At 45.5% G+C, this 19,394-nt stretch overlaps 1 protein-coding gene across 1 annotated transcript in view; it reads right to left on the bottom strand.

Annotated features, from left to right (window-relative positions):
• Positions 1-19,394, bottom strand: part of pHCl-1 (pH-sensitive chloride channel 1) — an 82,923-nt gene that overhangs the window by 31,585 nt on the left and 31,944 nt on the right. Inside the window, exons 3-8 of the mRNA XM_089548471.1 lie at positions 16,066-16,145; positions 12,374-12,438; positions 10,062-10,368; positions 6,162-6,302; positions 3,607-3,799; positions 158-392 (exon numbers count right to left, since the gene is read on the bottom strand). Coding sequence (XP_089404597.1) covers positions 158-392; positions 3,607-3,799; positions 6,162-6,302; positions 10,062-10,368; positions 12,374-12,438; positions 16,066-16,145 — 1,021 coding nt within the window. The remainder of the gene's footprint in view (positions 1-157; positions 393-3,606; positions 3,800-6,161; positions 6,303-10,061; positions 10,369-12,373; positions 12,439-16,065; positions 16,146-19,394) is intronic.

The raw sequence follows: 19,394 nt of genomic DNA, 5'->3' as shown, positions 1-19,394 counted from the left end.
ATCCGACATCTGTCCTGAAATGTAGTGCACGGGATCACCGTAGTCAAAGTCAAAGTTGCAAAGGTGCACCAAAACTACACAGTAATTACTGAGAATAGGAAATGATTAGTGGGAAGCAGTGGGAAACTGCAGCCGCTAGTAGGTTAAATGGACGTACCTTCATCTCGAGATGCTCGTGGGTTGCTCGTGGCGGGGGCACTCGTAGCGGGTCGGCCGAGGCCGGGCGACTGGGCCGCCGTGCGGCGGCCGCCCGCTGCCGGAGGCCCAGGTTACGGTACAGGTAGTTGACGATGATGAACTCGAGCATGGACGCGTAGATGAAGAACATGCACACGCCGTCCCACAGGTTCATGGCGGTCAGGTTGGACACCACGGGCAGGGTGGACCGGAAGCTGCACATCCACACGTGCGTAAGCAGCCTGCGCGTTCTGAGGCAGCTTTCTCTCACAATGAATGTGTTTGCAAGGGTGCACCCTTTACAGGCAGTTTGAGACAAACCGCATCTGGCGTAGCGGGTGTATTTGCTCACATTTCGCTGTCCGTGATAGAATTCTTTTGCATCGCAGTGCGTTTCTTGAAGTGTACGATTTGTTGCACCAAGGGTTACGCGCTTAGTGTTTATTATCGGTAAAGGTAAATACAGTACAGCGGCAAACTCGCCTGTACCAAATACCATCTTAAAAACGTCCCCACTGTACTCGGCAACCGTAATCTGGAACGATTTTGCAAGGGTAATTGAAGTTAACCTCAGAGAAGCTTCAGATAAAGCTGCATTGGAAGGAAAAACACGACGCTGCACGGATGCATAGAGTACGATGCCAGAAAAAGAGCCGCAGCCTTGGCTGAGTATTTGTTGCGGTAGAGTGATGAGCACTAGGCAACGAGGTCGACCTCGGCAGCGGCGGCCAAATTTTGATGGAGCCGAAATACAAGAATGGCCCATGTAGTGCGGAGAATCACACGCAGATCAACTTGTCCGTTTACGTGTTATCCTGTCCCGTGCTATCACGCCGAAGATGAGTAAAGACCTGGCCAACGAACCTAACCTATTAAGCCGTGCAGCAAGACTCCGGTGCCCATCAGAGAAATCGAGGCGGGCATGTTTAATTTGGAGCAATTAGCGATGAAATTTTTCGCAACCACATAATTTCTTCACCATATTAATATACGTGGCATGTTAAATACGTTCTCATAAGCGAAGAGAGAAGAAGCACTCAGTCTAAGTTATGAGCTCGTGGGCAGCTTGTAATGCATGTCGCGCCTAATATATGGTGGAAGTACGCTTAGAAAGTGCCTTAAATGACGTCGCAGCAGGATACACCACCAGATAAATGACCACTCTCGCTTTTTTTCTCCGCGGTGGAAAAGAAAACAATAGCGTCGCACACAGGCCGACCTGCTTTGTTTACCCTGGCGCTTCAACGATCCGCCGCCGATATGAGAGCGCGAACGGGTTCGCGGCTATTTTTAGCCGTGCAATCTGCGGACCGGCCTCGCACGCCTCCAATGGAGGTTATCGAGCAGCAGTGCGCACTCTCTGTGAACGAGGTGCTCTTGATTTCGCTTTGAGTACGGCTTCATTTTTCGTTAACAGATTAAGTTGGGGTAGTTGCTAATGACTGACTGGATTCATTTTCTTAGCTCTAAAAACACAGACACTACATCTAAGACAACACTCAACGGACACCCGCTAGACTGTGTTAAGTCAGATGCAGTGTCTGCGTTTTTGCCGCTAAGGAAATGAATCCAGTTGTTTTTTTTTTTCGTGCGTGTTTCTGGTTGTGTGCGTCTGCGGTAAAAACCTTCATTTTTACATGAATACCTGGGTTTGTGCCACAGGAACTGTGTGGATTCTAGTGGGTACCCCTAGAGGAACATTTTATTTCAACGAAAGCAGAGGAGAACTTAATTAGAAGTTTTGTTCAGGAAAATTATATTGCTAGGTGGTTTGTGACTCTGGTGGTGACTTTCAACACCAAAGGACGATTTCGTTGCTGCGAAATAAGTGGCTAAAGTCTGAATATATCTGTTCTGCAATTCCAATTCAAAACCAGTGACTTGATTACGACGTTGAGCGTTGCGAGCCTGTTACGTTTCATTTTCCCCTTTATGTTTTGTTTCTGCCTCCCTTGCGCGTTAAAAGTACTCAAGTGGCAGGGATACAAACGCTCTCTCATTTCTAAGAAGTACAGTCTTTCGTTTTTTGTTCTATTCAACAAAAGCTATAATCATTCGTCACTGCAGTGTATTTGCGACAACAGCGGGTGTTGACCACGCTTGTATTCCAGTTTCAAACCTTTTATCGCATATAAGAACTTTTTATGTTGTGAAAATAGGCTTTTTTGTCATTACGAAGCCATGAGACCTCAAAGGCGAAACCTACGCCAGCTTGGATTTGTCACCTGTGCCCTTGTAGCCACAAAATACCTGTGACGCTCTCTGTGTAATGTTTTGCGTTGCGTGTATGCAGTTTAGATTTCTGAAAAGTGTGTGTGTGTTTGGAGCGGGTGGGAGGCAGTGACAAAAGTGAACGGCCAACGGGCAGAGCAAATTCATGAAGCAGGCCAACGGCACACTGTCATGTCGCACCACAACCCGTCGTTTTTATGTTGCCCGACTGCGCATGCTGTTCCCAGCACCTCCAGTGCCAAGTCGCTACTGTGAATCAACGTACAGTTTCAAGCAAATGCGTGTAATCTTTTAGGATATATTGCTCGCTCTTTCTTGCATCTGCAGAGTGCACCGGCAGCTAGTGGGTTGCTCGCGAACGCGCATGCATAATTTTGCTGAATACGTAAACGAGGCATGCCGACAAGTCACAAGAAGGCCAAAATGCTGCCCCACAGAGAGCTAGTTTTGTCAAACTTAATCGTGCCAAGTGCACGAGCCCCCAAGGAGAGCATAGTGCTTCAGGAAATCAATGACACATGGCAACAACATTCGTAACGAAAACGTGGTTAAATTATGCTGATGACTTACGGTATTGCGCTGAAACAGAAAAAAGAAGCGTGACATAGGGCAGCTGCGACTGGCTTACGACAAGCAATAAATTTTCCAAAAAGCCCATAATTTTTCTTGCTTTGCAAATTGAAATATTTGCTCGGGAAAATCGTTGCTTATAGTGTAATCAAAAAGCCATTATCCTGGGTGTCTCACCTAAGACTTTACACAATCTTTAAAAACAGACTGTTTGAGTTAGAATAACTTTTTTTTTTCGGCATAGCATTGTCAGCAGTGCAGTACATCAAAATACAGCTAAGTAGAATTCAGTTCGGTTTCACTCACTTAGGAGGCTATCGTTTTAAACTCTTCTTTAATTTTACTTGGAACGGTCATTATATATCACTTAATTTCGTTCAATGGAGCCGCTGCGTGATGTTTGTGGTGCACAATGCGATCACGTGTTTCCGATCCTGCCCTGAATTGAGTTTTCGGCTTGTTAAACCCTGCTAAATTTCAGCAAACTTCACAAGAACGCCATCGGGTATAACGACGCAGAGAGTGCTTTCTCTGGTTTCGCTCTGTATCACATCGTTCTCGCAAGGCCAAGCAGCAGCCGTTAGAGGACGCTGAGGGCCGTTCTAGAGCATACCGTCGCTCACTGACCTGTTGGTGGTGGTGCAAAAGTTGAGCATGGTGGTGACGCCGATCATGACGCGAGCCGGCACGGCGTTGATGTCGAGCCAGAAGCTGATGAACGAGCTGGTCACCAACACGATGCCCGGCACGAACACGGTGCTGATGTAGAAAGACTTGTCCCGCGTGAACACCAGTAGCACACGAAGGCAGCTGTAGTTCCCTGCATTGCGCACACACGCGACGGTTGCGAAAGCCGTGGGGTTGCTGAGTCCCGGAGACGAAAATGCATGCATCCAGTATGAAAGCGATAAGGCCTACGCGATTTTGACCAGCGAATGCAAACGCTGCCTTTTCCTCTGCCCATGGCCTGATGCAATGCGGCCGAGGTCGCACTGTGCGAGTTGCGCAAGGATGAGGCCGGCCGCGTTACCATAAGGATTAAGACAAAGCTGGCTTTCGCAAGTCCTCATTGCACGAAAATCTAGCACGCTGAATGAAGCAAGGCGCAGACACACAGGCTTTAGTGAAACTAGGGCAACCGCTGTGCTGCTGCTTATTTCTTTTTTGAAGAGCGGAGGAAGCAGTCTTTGTGAGACGAGAGTACAGCGAAGCTCCCCATAGACTGAAACGGAGACGTCGTCTTAGACGACGTCTTTAGACTAGTTTGTGGTGAGGATCAAAACCACTCCAGTGAGCTGAGCAAGCGATATGAGCCTTCATAAATTCTAAGGGTTTGTCTAATTGAAGGCATTATAGAAACAACTTCTGCCCTTGTATTGAAATGAATGATGAATAAAACAAAAGAATAAAGAGAAGAAAAAAATGTCATCGTTTATTCACGATTATTGCTAGTACACTTACCTCCGCAAATTTAGACGGCAGCGAAATAATCCGTAGATGCATATCTACAGGATTTTCGACATCTGTCTTACCTGCGAATGTCCCGTAAAATATGGCCAATGTGGCGAAATCTCTGAGCGCACAAATTACTGGAACATTCTCAGCGGCTGGCAACTATACGTGCGTTACTTGATGAAATTTAAGATGCCGAAAAAAAATAATATTTTGTAAAGGCAGATATGAATATAGTAAAGACATGTCATGACAAATGTTGTCCATCCTTCTTTCTGTAAAACACAAAATGTAAGAGGCGTGGGTCGAAACTTCGTGCATTGGCAAAGAAGAGTGCCATGAGCACATTCTCTTTTCATAGCATTCGCACCAGTGAATGAATGCTGTTTTTACGGCACGTCTTTTTTCTCTTCATTAGTTTTTCAGCATGTTACGTACAGGTTGGTACGTGGTGGCCCGTACAAATTGAAAGTACATGAATGGAAGAACAACCATGAAGGCGACAAGAAGTAGTAGGCCAAACGAATGCTTCAATAACTGACGTGTCTCAAAGCTGCAAAGAGATGTGATTTATGAAACGTGTCCTTGTCAATGGTAATATAATTTTAATTATGATTTGAATTATGGCCGTGTGAACGCTAGCTCATCCTGGAATCTTTTCTGCTCTTCCTGACCAGCATCATCATCAGCCTGACTACGCCCACTGCAGGGAAAAGGCCTCTCTCATGAATCTCCAATTAACCCTGTCCTTGGCCAGCTGCGCCCACCGCCCTTCTGTTTTTCCGAATCTACAGTAATTTGTTGAAACGCATCAAAATATAATTTTTTTCACAGCAAAAAGTTTTTAATCCCAGTTGCTTTACTTTAAGGGCCGCAAATTACCTCGATATAAGCGTCTATTTTTCTTTTCGCTGTGTAGACGCTAAGTGAGCCGAGTGTTAATAGTAAACACAAGGCCAAGATTTTTGTCAGTCTATCCCTCTTCGGGTGATAAACAGGACCTCTGTACATTGTTGCCGCCCGTGCCCATTACCGAGATTACACAAGCAGCATATCTAAGTATTATTCTTCGCACTACATCATCACTGCCCGCGAAGAGAGCGTTAAGCTCAGCTGATCCTAGGCACATTTGCAGCAGCCTTTGATTCAGATAGTTGAACTAAGCTCCAGCAACAACCACTGCTGCCGGTAGTGACTTTGCGGGCGAACGGGCCGGCAACAAGGTAACTCTCTCTACGCTGCTCCTACAAGCTGCACAACTTTTATTTTGGACCCTAAAACAAATATCTTTCCGGCCCAGACCAAACGTTTTTAGGTAATTTAGGTAACAAACTTCTCTAGCTAGTTCAGGAAAACGCCTAAAAGGAGGCCTCTCATCGAGTGGGCGCAGGCTTAAAGGCTTCCCGGCTGCCGTTCTAGGACCCATGCACGCTGTGAGAAGTGTGACATCTACTTGCACGTGACCCGCGAAAAAAACTGCTTTACATTTTTTCATACGAAGTGTAAGTTTCATACAAATTCGTTTACCTTTTCTCTCTGTTATGGCGACAGTTTCATCGATAAATTACAAACCTACACATATGTGAAGGGTACTTTCTCCAAGTTAGACTTAGTTTCTTGATGATTTGATTCTAGAGATTATGTCAGTCGACATTAAAAAGCAGTAAATGCGTGTAGAAACTAGACCTTCCCGGTTATATTATTCATGGAGAAGAAAAAGGGGTACATACCTCTCCAAGTGTGTCTCGTGTCACAGTAACCGGTCTCATTCTTGGCCAGGTAGGCGTTGTGCGCCCTTAGCGAAGTGGCCGTGTTGATGGACGGCTCGGTGGGCGACCAGTCAATCTTGAGCTGGTTCTCTTCGTAGGACACTGCGACAGATGTAAGCGGAACACATGGCTGAATGCCAGGCCTGCGCTTTTGTCTCGAAAGAGTTGAGCCGGGCTAAAGTTTCTTGGATCGAAAGATACCGCGCTCCGCTTGGTAACAACGACGACAATATTACATGCTCGCACATCAGAAGTTTCCCGCAGTGTTTTTTTATCATCATCAGCAGCAGCATCAGCCCTAGTTTTGTCCATTGCAGGAAAACCATCCCTCCTTTGTATCTTCAATTATTCCTACTCAGCACCATCCGTGGCCACGTTATCCCAGCAGTTTGGTCATTGAATAAACATGAAACCTGTTGGATAACAATCGGTGACTAATTCTTCCTTGATAATGAAGCGCGAAGTTCAGGTACTATGCTTCCCACGACGGAAAGACGCTCGAACGGAGTTACATAAAAGGAATGATTTCTGTGAGATGGGTTCTTGCAAAAGTTTTCGTAGACAAGTGACGTAACTCGATTATCTGGGAAGATAAATGCCCCTGTAAGTCATATGAAAATGTCTAAAGGCTGTTAAAGAAAAAATTTTAAAGACTGATGGGTGGAGTAGATCAAACGGTAAACGCGCTTTCTGTGTTTATGAAGTTAAACCCCCTGCGACTTCGACGCTATAAAAAGTTAAACGCACTGAATGTTAAAACCATTCATGCAGTAACACATGTCGCTTACCTTGTTGACAATTATAGGGGCCGGAAGGGCTTACGTTTGCGAACCAGTCCATTGTACTTTGCATTCCCGGCAATGCCGTCATCGTGGAATTATATTATGATGCCATGATCATAAATTAAAGCAGTAGAAAATTGCAAAATTGCGTGCCAAAATACGGCATAATGCCTGTCGTCCTGTTGCAACAACTTCAAAAAACTTCTGCGTCCTTGAGTCACGGCAGAGATTGTCTGTTGATTATAGCAGCAGACCGTACAGAAATACTGCAGCATGTATTGTCTATGCGAAAAAACTTCAGCTCTTGTAGTAGAGTTGTGTCTAAATTTCTACCATCTGTCTTCAATCATGAAAATAATTTTCTGCGCTATTTTTAACTAGAGATTGGCATGTATTAAAGTCGAATATGACAAACGACAGCTACATTACAGTGAACTCGCAAAAGAGGCATGAAAACATTTCGAACTCCACCCACTATCAATCTCCATCTGCACAAATACACCAGTTCAAGCTTCTCTACACTGAGTCTTCATTAGAGAGCGTGCTGCTTTGGTTTATTGGGGCGCAACGCCAGGTAGAAAGGGGTTCTTGGCAGCCGTGCTAGCCACAGTGCCCGTCCGTGTTTGCCCAAAACCACACCGTGAAAGGTTTTGAAGCGCATCGACAGGTATTTCGAAGACACACGATTATCCTCTAAAGAGTGCATCAGAAGGCTGCTTAAACACAAAGGCATTTATGGAACGTAAATCAGGTGGTCGGCTAATGTTATGGGAACAAAGAAAAGAGGAAACACGATCGGGGTATCGTTCTTAGATTTAAGAAATATAAAAAAAAAACTTGAACCTTTGACCCTTGAGGATGTGCCGAAAAAAAAAATAGCTGAAAGAAAAAAAAGCACTAGTTTACATTGAGGAAAGGGAGACGACATGTGAAGATGAACAGTTCGTTTAGTTCTGCAAGAACTCCTCGCGTGATCAGACAAAGAGATCGTTGTCAGTGTCGCCCTTCAGTATAAAGACGTACAGGTGCTGCACACAAAATAACTGCTCTCAAGAGAATACTGTCTAAACTACAAAAGCAGTCAGGTGATGTCTCTCTAAAATTTCAAACACAGTAAATCACACCATGCGCATTGACAACCCTGAGCTGCAATCCACATTCCCAGAGAGCGGCCTCCGACAAACACAACAGTGAAACCGGACGGCTGCCACAACGGATGAAAAGCAGTGCCACATTGAAAGATACAGAGATTTGTACGATGCTGCGTAGACTCCTGGCTGACTTCATTAAAGTCGCTGTGTGCTTTATAAATGTGTCCTGCAGAGGGTGTATAATAGAGTCAATCACCAGTCAGCACCAGTACAGAAATTATTCGTTTTTTTTATTTCGCAATAGCCGCTTCTTTGCTGTCCGTATCGTTTATATTAAAATAATGGGCTCACGGTACCAAGCACTTTGCGAATTCATTGCCTGGTTGAAGTTAGATAGGAGCTCCAAGCTGACTCGACAGAAAACGCCGTTTTTTTTTTTTCGCAGGTTTCTTAAAAGTTTCGTAGTGAACATTGGTCGCAGAAAAAAAAAAGCGAAAATAAAAGGAGAAAGTGGAGACATCTTTTACAGGCACCTCGGCTTACACGTGGCACCACAACTGGAACGATTGGCGACTTTGTAGAAAAGGAACCACTAAACGTCTTAACTTGTGGACACGTATTCTCTCAGCATTCTTACACACTTTTAAACTCGGAAATTATACAACCATGAAAATTTATTCGCCATGCTTTGCGGAGCATTTGGCACAATTAATTCGAGATGAGTGAGAATCATTTACAAACACAGATTCCTACACGCTATCTTCCTGCATGAAAATAGACAAATAGTTAAGGTGTTTCATTATTCGTACTACCTCCTCCCCTATTGTAACGCCAGACGGCGCTGTAGAATGTTGCAACTGTATGAAAAGTAAATTAAAGGAAATAACTGGCACTTCACATCTACGTCATAATTGTTGTTTTATCCTCGCCACCAGTTCATTTAGGTCGGCTGAACGACAAAGGACCCTCGCAAAGATGCCCGCGTATTCATGAAACTGTGAACCACATTGGCCTTTTCATTATCTGTCGCCTCCGCTTAAGTTTCCATTATCCGCTTTTATTCTCCTGTCCCTTCGTTTGTCTTCTCACGGCCACTAACCAGCAAGCTGTGTTCTTCAAACTGCAGCTACACTAGGAGGATTCATTCAGTGGCGAAAGCAAAATAACCGCTATTGATAATTGATACCCAAAAATTCAGGACAAACGGATTTTTGAGCGGGAAACCATTTATGGGCGCAATTTTTTCATATAATGTAAGATTCCACTATAACAATAAATTCGTCCGCAGATAACCCAACGGCAGTCTTGCATTTTTTGCTATTAACGTTTTTGCTATCATCAAAAGAGTTCCCCTTTGGTTTTCTGTGGCAGTCGTAACAGTTCACTGCGATCGATGGAAACACTTTAAAAAGATTTTGCTACATATCAGAATAATGAACTATTACTTTTAATATTTCTATAACAGTATGTTACAATTTTCAAATTTTCATAATCTTTGTCCGACAATGTTGGACATGAGTAATTTGCGCCCTCCGGGTTCGAACCCGACCGCGGCGGCCGCGCTTCGATGGAGGCGAAACGCAAAATGGCGCCCGTGTGCTGTGCGATGTGTGCGCGTTAAAGATCCCCAAGTGGTCGAAATTATCCTGGAGCCCTCCAATACGGCACCTCTTTCTTCCTTTCTCCTTTCACTCTCTCCTTTATAGCTTCTCTTACGAAGAGGTCGCCGCCAGCTATCAGCTAACGGCCACCTGGTCCTTCTGCTAAGCGTCCAGGAACCCTTCTTTTCCGACAATAAAGTTTTCTCTCTCTCTCTCTCTCTTACGGCGTGGTTCGGGTGTCCACCAAGATACGTGAGACAGTTTCCTCAAAAAAAAAACAAAAACAAAACAATCTTTGCGTGTAGCAGATCACACTAAGCCCCCTCACTCTATTTTTTTTTTCCCTCGAAAGTGCGTGCAGGAAGGAAACAGGGGGCGCATGCTCACTGCTCTCTACGGCGAAGGGGCACTTTGGGTTGTCGAAGGGGAATATCTTGAGGTTCCCCTGGCACACGAGCGTCATGTGTCGTCGGAGCGTGTAGAGCACCGTTCCGTTCGGGTAGAGGCGTAGGCTCATATGGATGGGCGCCAGCGGGGACTTGAACTCGCCGTGCTTGAGGAAGTAGATGTCGGGCTTCCAGAGGCGACTCTCGTGCAACAGGCCGTTCAGGTGGCCGCCGCCCTCCTCGGTGGCGAAAAACTGCAACCGCTGGTCCTCCCAGCGCTGGTGCAGCAGGAACTCGATCTCGTATTTCTGCGAGCACGACGCGATCAATTTGCCTCCTGCAGTCAGTCCCTACCAAAGCGCGTTCCCATGCACTGCTGACTTGAGAGGGCCGTCACTTTTTCTCTACTTCTCGTAGGTTAGGAAAAAATATCTGGATTGAATGATGGCCTGGTTAGTTGATATCGTACTAGACAGTAGTTGGAGCCCGTAAAAAAAAAAACACTATGAAGAAAGCTCGTAAACCATAGGCCGTACAGAGGGCAAAACGCTTGTCTAGAACACGTTCTGGTCGTGTTTCGGGCTGAACACTCGATGTCTATAGGTAACATTTGGTTAAAAATGGCCTGGATGTAAGAACGTGCAGTTAAAATTATAGGATTTCGTTGTAATTTTTTGATTTCCTGGTCGCAGCGGCTTTCCGAGGAGTGGAACAGACAGTTCGCTCGTTCTAGACATGCGTTTTGCCCTCTGCACAATGTAACAATTTAGTTATCTATTCACCTCCCAGCCGTTTTACTATCGATAGCTGCAACTTACGACGTAATTACAGGCAGATAAAGAAGCAGAAAAGGCAGCTTTGTAGATTCCACCGGAGAATATGAATGGGTCAATAAAAGGAAAGCCAAAAAATATATATAGTTAAAAAAATATTAGAAAATACATACGTACAGCATCTGCCTGCACTGGACCTGTTCTGCTAGTTGCAGTTCAGTCATAATTTGCGGCACTTCTGCCACCCAGTACCCTGTTCTTGGGAGTGCTGGTCTGCTCTTCCTGGTGCACTCAGCTCAATACTGCGGTCAGTTGTCGCTACCAATATCGCCCATGTGTGGGGTGATATGGGCTCCGACTCTCCGTCCTGAGATGATTATCCGGACCAGGGTCGGAAAATAAATGTTTTTTTTTTCTCTCGCTTTCTCCGATAGGCTGAAGGTTGAAGACATGAAAATATTTCAGGCCGTACTAGCGTAGACAAGGACGCAATCTTGACAGGCCAGAAGCGTGATCCGACTTGTACCAAAACGTCAATACAAGACACAGTATTAGCAATACTCGTGAATGCCAATTTACTTCACATTTGCCGTTGCAATGGGAGAAATTCAAAGCCGCTGTTGAAGAAAATGTGGAAAATTTCAGAATATTAAAAGCGCAATCGACGCTGTTGTTGCGGCGAGTATGTACAGTATGAAGAGGAGAAAGATTTTACGCACAAAACCCTCTGTACGTCCAAAATCTTGGCCTATATTTTGTACGAATAGCTTTAGTAGCTGCACGCAAGAACAGAAAAGCCGCACGTGAATAAAAAAACAAACAAAAACATTGCTCCAGTCATATGTTGCCCTTACGTAGAAATAAATATTACCGGGTGCACTTAAGGAATTTTCGAGCGAGAAATCCGCAAGCATTGCAAGCATTCTATTTTATTCCTTTGTAGTTGGTGCAGTTGTGAATACTACTACTGTCTATTACTGGTTAAGATTTTGTGTTTTCCCCTCTTGATGACGTCAAACCGTTTCAACCAATCGGGAGCTCTGTAATACCGCCCCTACCGGTGCCGCCGGGTTTTCCGGTCGGTGAGCTATCTAGTGCATCCGCAACCATAAATATAAAAAAAATGCTGCCATTCACATTTATCTCTTCACACAGTGAGAAAGACAGGATGGCAGCGCAAACGAAAATCCCTTCATTAAAACTTTGCGAGAGGCCTCAAGTTTCAACATCAATCAATCAGTTTATTTTCAACATCAACAGTGCTGCTAGGTAGCTGGTGGTCAGCTGTCAAGGCAGAGCTGCATGGACTCTTTAAAATCACTGTAAACTCACTTTAAACTCATCGTTAAGCAGCTCAAACACACCAGGCTACGACGTCAACGGGCCTTTCTGGACCGTTATTGTTTAAGGTTCACTGAGTTCTAGGTTCTGTCAATTAAATAGGAACAAATAAACAAAAAGCATCAATGGGGATCAATAATAATCGAGGTGCAGCTGGCTCGCCAGGGCGTGCCACGTGCAGGCACTGAGGGCCACCAACCAGGCTTGACTCGTCCGGCGAGGAAAGGGTCAGCAGCAGGACACTCACGTTGACCTGGGTCCGCTCTGCGGGCGAAGAGGAAAGAAAGGCCTCGTTCAATTCGCGGCTTGTTATATCTGCGCGCAGCAAAGTGCTCGACGCCTCTCCGTGCACCGAACGCGGGCACCTATCGACCAGCGCCCTCTTACGCGGACACTTCGAGGGAGAAGCGAAGAAAAATAGGTAGCATTGTATTAGGCCCTCCCCTGACCCCAGGGGCCACACTTCCGGATATTATTATTTTTCTTACTGCACCGACACCCTTCTTGGGTCTTGGAAGCTGCCCTTCCAGAGTGCGGTCAAATAATAACATGCGATCCTGGTCTTCTGTGCAGTGTGTGGGTTGCGTAAAAGCCAGTTTGTTTCGTTTAAGAATACACGTTACTGAACAATAGACTGAAGCAAGAACCTTGGCACCAACGCTACGCTTATGTGTGACACAGAGGGAAAAGTAAATAAAGCAGCGGTGGTATCCGGGTGTATTTGATTTGCTTAGTCCATGGCAGCGACTAATGAATCGCGGTCGCTTAGTTAGAGTGATGACTTCTTTCGACGCTTTGTTTTAGCGCCCACGCCTTTATTTTTTTTTTGCGCAGGCTTCCGCGTATTTGCCTACTGCCGGCGCTTCGTTCAACATGGCCTTATTGGCTTTGCTCTCGTTCGCTGCCACGCAGGATCCTTACGCAAGTGGGTCTTGATGCCACTTCGTGAGACATGAACGGGTTCCATGGATGGTTTTCAGTATTCGTCTAAGAGTTGCCGCTACAGAGAACATGAATACTCTTACTTCATATTACCACCACCAGCGTTTATGCCGGCCCGTAAGAAGTAACAAATGCAGCAAAAATACCCGTCTTCCTACCCTTTCTCAACCATGGAATGGAACATGTGCAGTCTTCGACACATGCCCTGCGGCAATGCTTCAACTCTCCTCTATTTATCGGGGCTAGCTATGAGGCAAAAGCGTTCTACTGTTCAACGCGAAGTCGGGGATGTAATACATGTCCTTGGCGATCGCTTCTCGGTGGTGAGTGAGTAAAGTGGAAGCGTTCTCACGCCGGCAGTTTGGTAATGTGAAACAGGTGCAGATCGTCCTAAATAATCTCGATCATTTTGCAGCGCTCCTCATAATCCGAGTACGAACATCTTTAAAATATAAGGATTCGTTAATTATCTCTCTTCCTGCCGAAAAATGTTAAGCTATTTCGTAATATTACAGTGGGTATATCAGCTAGATTCAGTTACATCACAAAAGCGTCAAACCTAGACTTCCAGAGGTCAGGAATATAATATCAAATCTGTGCTCTCGTTAACTGTTACGTCATATAGACGATGGCGAAAAACAAAAAAACTTTTCGACAGCAATACCAAACCGCTTGCAATCGGCATAAAGTCATAGCGCATAACGCCAGCGCTGCCTTAATACTCGAGAAAATACCACACGCAGCCTTCGATCGGAAAAACACAAATTTTAAAATATAAGTTGGTGAAGCAGTTTCAAAGTACATAGCAAGCCACTCCACTTCAGAGCACGGCGGCAACATTAACTGGTGAGCCCGAGCTCTCAGCCACATCGTTTACTCAACCAACACGTTGAGGTGAAAGGATAGATGATTCCTACCCATGTTGCACATTGATCCAATACAACCCAAGTGTAAGCGAGAACACAGGAACAGCAGTTTGTGTGAGCGCTCTTTATGTTTTCGTCGGTATATATGTTTGTTACGCTCATTTCAAAATATGTGTACTTACTCCTCGCCGGGGATGTGTGCGTTGTCACATGGGCAGTGCTTAGCTTCTCGGGTGGTATGTGCGATAGGCCTGTTTACAGTATTCCTTTAAAGACTGCACTGGAAGTTACTACAACACCTTTCTTGTCGCAGCCAGAATTTCGAAAAAAGCACTTCAAAAATTTATTTAACCCAACGCCAAACGTTTTTTAAGCGTCTTGAACCCTTTGAACGAAATACTCGAGTCATAGTCCGAAAGGGCCACATTAGCGAAGCACTGGAGAGGGCTTGACAGGCTACCCTCTACAGGTGCACTTTATGACGGAGATAAATGCCCGCGTGTGATTTGTACATGTAACGGCAATTCGTAGATAATGTTCTAATGTCGTTGGCACCGTGTTCATCCAAGTCGTGATAAAAACGACACGGAGAAGATTGTGGTGCCGAGAGCTTGATGCAGTGGTCTGGTCATAAAAGCGCCACATATAGGTCGCCGTCAATGGGTGCGGTCCCGTAATCTCGCTGTCTAAATGCGTTTCAGCTCATTTATACGTCACGGGGGAGCTAATGAACACCCCGTACTTACGGGCGCCGTTACGCGGGAAGACGGGAACATTTGCGGGAAAAGGCAATTACCAGAGCTGCCATCACGTCCGCTTGCCCCAGCGACACACGTACGTGACCAGATGCGGAAGGCGCACCTATCTCGAGCCGCTTATGACAGCATGTCCTCGCTGACGAGCGCTACGCTGGAGAGCACAAGCCGAGGGTCAACACAGCGCGTGTCCTGCTTGTATATTTCGAGCGCTAGATACGAAACTTAGGCATTTTACGAATAAATGGTTTGATTGCATTCAGGTCGATTTCAAGAACACCAAAACTAAAGTAACTCTCTTAATATCCGGTAATACTTCAAAGCAGAAGCCGTATCAATTTCATGAAGGAAGTTTATTTGTCTATTTGGGGAGTTTTAAACTCTCCATGGCGCCCGATGAATGCATCAGAGCAATCACAGCGGTAAAATTGCAATTTTGAGCGATGAAACACAGTATATTTGCGAGCAGTGTAACCACTTATGCTCTAGATTGGAGCACTCGTCGGAAGCATACTATATAAAAAATCCGAAATGAAACAGCTCCTAGCGGCCGCTTCGCTCCTTTCTTCATTCTTACGGGTATGCAGAGATGAACAGCACCTTTTTGACACAACCATATTTGCAAAAATGTGGGATGGGTTTGCTTTGGCGTAAGTACTCAAAAATGAAGCTTGTAATCAGGCGTTGTGTAATGATTTTAATATGAAAGATACCAATATTACTCGGCTCGTCCTAGTCCTTCCACTTCAAGACATGGTTATTCGTTACTCGAGATATATTTGTGCACGTAACTAGATATTTCCTCAGCGCATGTAGCATCTGGCTGTCAAAAAACAAGCTGACGTTGGGCTAAGCAAGCTCCTACTTAACATACGTCATTGTTTCATGCCCTAGCACTTCCACAGGAAGCTTCACCGAACCAAGCTCGCTCGCTCATTCATTCATTCATTCATTCATTCATTCATTCATTCATTCATTCATTCATTCATTCATTCATTCATTCATTCATTCATTCATTCATTCATTCATTCATTCATTCATTCCTTCATTCATTCATTCATTCATTCATTCATTCATTCATTCATTCATTACTAAGAGCCTTCTTTAAAAAGTTAGCGGCGGGTAACAGCCACTTGGGTTAATCTCAAGCGCTCTGCCACGTATAGGTGTTTAACTGCGAACTCAGCTTTCCAGATCAAACGGCAATGCAAAGGTCGCATGAGGCTCGCATATACACTGTGCGCTGATTGATGCCAATGAAGCCGCAAGTCACAGCTACGACTCCATCACCCGCCGACATCCAATCATAACGAGCCACTCCAACGCACCTTGTGGTCGTATCCGGTGGTCGTAGCGCACCGGGTCCAGCAGGTAGTCGAGTATCTGCTTGTCTGTGTAGTTGTGGAACCTGCGAATAGCAGCAGGGATGTCGGAAACGCCGTACGGTACGCAGAACTTGGAGAACAGCCCGACAACAGCACAGGACAAAAACAGCCCATGCACACAGCGCTATGGGTATCTGCAGTGCTGCGTGTGGCCTCTTCCGGTTCTACGCTGTCTCCGAGGGGTTTTGCAAGTTAAGGAAAACAAACTAGCCGAAAAAGTACGTATTCTGCATTACAATTTGCAGCCAACGGAAAAGTGTCTGAGACGGAAGCCACAGCTAGCGGCGTTTTGCGGACCGCAGCTGTCGACTCGTCGGTTGAAGATCAAAACACATACGGCGGATGGCAACAAAGTATCGTACAGCAGTCTAGTCACGCATCGCACGCTGATGCTGCTGTTATGTTCATTTGAATTCTTTGATGTGCGCGGGCACGCTCAGAACAATTTCTTTTTTTTTTAACGTGAAATTTTGTTTATTTAGCATAAAGTACGAAATACAGAGACACGACATAAGGGACGAACCGTGCTCATGGTGGGCTACGCTTCGGCACGCACACGTTCAGACATGTGGCCCGGTGCTCACGGTGAGTGAGACCGAGCGCGTTCTCTCTTTCGTGTAAGCTTTGCAGTGTTGAAAGGGGCGCGGGCCTAGCCTTGCCACAGTTCAATGCTACGGTTGCCACCCATCGCAGCTTCTGTTGCCTCGGGATATTTCCTGTTCGCGACTGAAAGCAAAGTGTCAATGCTGTGTTGTTTCATTGCTGCAGATACGCGAGAAGAACAATCGCGAGCGCATCTTCAGATATATGATAATAAAAGCAGAGCACATTGACGCGTGACTAGCCGGTCATTCTGAGCAATGTACCTGAACAACACGCGAGCAATTTTGAGAAGACAAAGAAAGCCCCAAACAGAAATAAAATCGACCGCCAAAACAAGCAGCCGTAACTAATGAATTTTTACATGAGTCATGAGGAATGCAGTAGAGGTGAGGATCACATGGATGCTAGCCAGCAGGGTTTTTGTTATCAAGAATCTGATAAATTTATGTATTTATGAATTGAACTCAACTTTTGTCAAGTCTCATTTTCGACCATGTTGCCTCCACCAAAATGGGGCCGTCGCAACGAAGATCTCAATATTGAAAAATGCGAGCTCATCAGCTGACCGCACAGCCTCTAGACAATTGCGGCGGTCAGTATGATTCTTTCCTGCGCTAAAAAATCATTAAAGTTTGACATTTACACCAAAATCGAAGTGCAGGTGCCTGAGGTGTAGCCAAATTCTTGTAAAGGCACTCAATGTGAAAGGAAACACCCCCGAAGGAGCTGCCTAAAATTTCGTCCATGTCTTAAATATCTGCATAAATATTTTATAAGTGCCCAAGTACGTTCATCCAGTGTCTTTTTTAAATTTAGGCCCTGGTCTATTTTAAAAGCATTTACTTATCAGTAATACTGCTCGCCTGAAATGCTCAAGGTACATATGAAGAAACGTCGATGATTTATCTGTTGGCATCAATATTAGGCTAATAAGCCGCCTTGCTGCAATGAATCTGTTGCCGAATGCAGGCGTCTCGTAATCGTTTGCAGCTTGAAATTGTCTTTACTTCGTAGCTATTCCTTTTCGGCGCCAGCTGCAGCATACAACGATTGCGAAAAAAAAAAAAAACATTACGCTAGTTTCACTGACACGTGAACCAAAGACGAAAAATTGGAAAGCTTGTTGTTCCTCCCGTCACTGTTCTTCAAGGGCAGCGAAACCTCCGACGGAATGAGTGAGGCGCGCTCGGTCAGGCTACGCAGCGGCGTCAAGGTTCGCCCGCGAGCAGTCGTATTCGTCATGGCTTCCTGAAGCCCCCAGGCGACGACCGCTGCGGTTGCCGCCTTAGCGCGTAAAGGCACCACACATCCAGGCAGGCCATGGAAGCAAAAGTAACCGTCCAAAAAAGACTGATTCTGTCCTAACCAGTGCGTCCTGCACGATGAAGGGTTAAAATACATATATAAACAAATAACAAATGAAAAGAGTATTTCCTTGTTTATTATTTTTTATGTTAAAGCCAGTAAAAAAGTAAACATCGAGTATGTTGACAGACGGTGATGTCTATGATGGCGTCGATGACGACTATGGTGATAATTTAGAGGACGATTTTTAATGACCAAAGGGCTGTTCAGCCGAAACGCGCCACGGTTAACGTGCCATGAAAGGTTATGCGCAAAAGAAGACGACACGAAAACAGAAGACGCGACAGGACGAGCTGGCGTCCCGTCGTGTCTTCTCTTTTAGTGTCGTCTTCTTTTGCGCATAACCTATCATGGCATAACAAGTATCAAGCCAACTAGCCCGACAACATTTCCTGATGAAGTTCGGTAAACGTGCGTTCTTCTGCATGACGTGGAATCAAATACCAATTTTTCTAAGCATTTCACACCAGAAAGCCGGGCATCCGGCCATCAGGGGAAAGGCTACCCACTTGGTTACCAGAAGGCACGGGGTGGAACCACGCACTTCTGGCATACGAGGAAAATGCGCTGGCTGAAGAAACGAATTCAGGTACAAAATGCAATGCACTAAACCGAAGTAAAATGACCTCTTCAAGACGTTTTGTCAAGTCGTCACCTTTGTCTTAAAACTTCCTACTCTTAAATTAAATTAAACAGACATGATGGACTATGAGGCCGGACGCACTGGAAGCCTATCGATAAGTTTAGGCCAACTGGGGTTCCTCAGTCCACGAGCTTTGTCAGACTTTACCATCAACGAGAGCAGCCGCCGCGTCCAGGAATCAAACCCGTTGCATTATGCTCAGTAGTGCATTTGAATTGCATTTTAGTCGTTCGCTATGTTTAGCGGACCCCAGCTTCCAATTTTAACTATAGCCGCCGCGGTGGCTCAGTGGTTACGGTTCTTTGCTGTCGACCCGAAAGACACAGGTGGTGGCGGTGGTAAAAACTTTTACTTTAACAGAGGTGTCTAGGGCACACAGGCCCCTGGGCCCCGGCACGACCCCACTACACTCAAACGTTCATGTTCCTGCGGTCCATGAAGTCGGCAACCCGGTCTGTGGCGGTCGCGTTTCGATGGAAGCGAAATGCTACAGGCCCGTGTACTGTGCGATTTCAGTGGACGTTAAAGAACCCCAGGTGATCGAAATTATCCGGAGCCCTCCACTACAGCGTCCCTCATAGCCTGAGTCACGTTAGACCCCCATAAACTGGAAACAATTTAACAATTATTTATTTAGCCCCTCTACACAACTTCAGTAATC

The sequence above is a fragment of the Amblyomma mixtum genome, chromosome 6, assembly GCF_055824585.1.
Source record: "Amblyomma mixtum isolate Tamu chromosome 6, ASM5582458v1, whole genome shotgun sequence".
NCBI classification, from domain to species: Eukaryota; Metazoa; Arthropoda; class Arachnida; order Ixodida; family Ixodidae; genus Amblyomma; species Amblyomma mixtum.
This window is presented reverse-complemented; position numbering and strand designations above follow the sequence as displayed.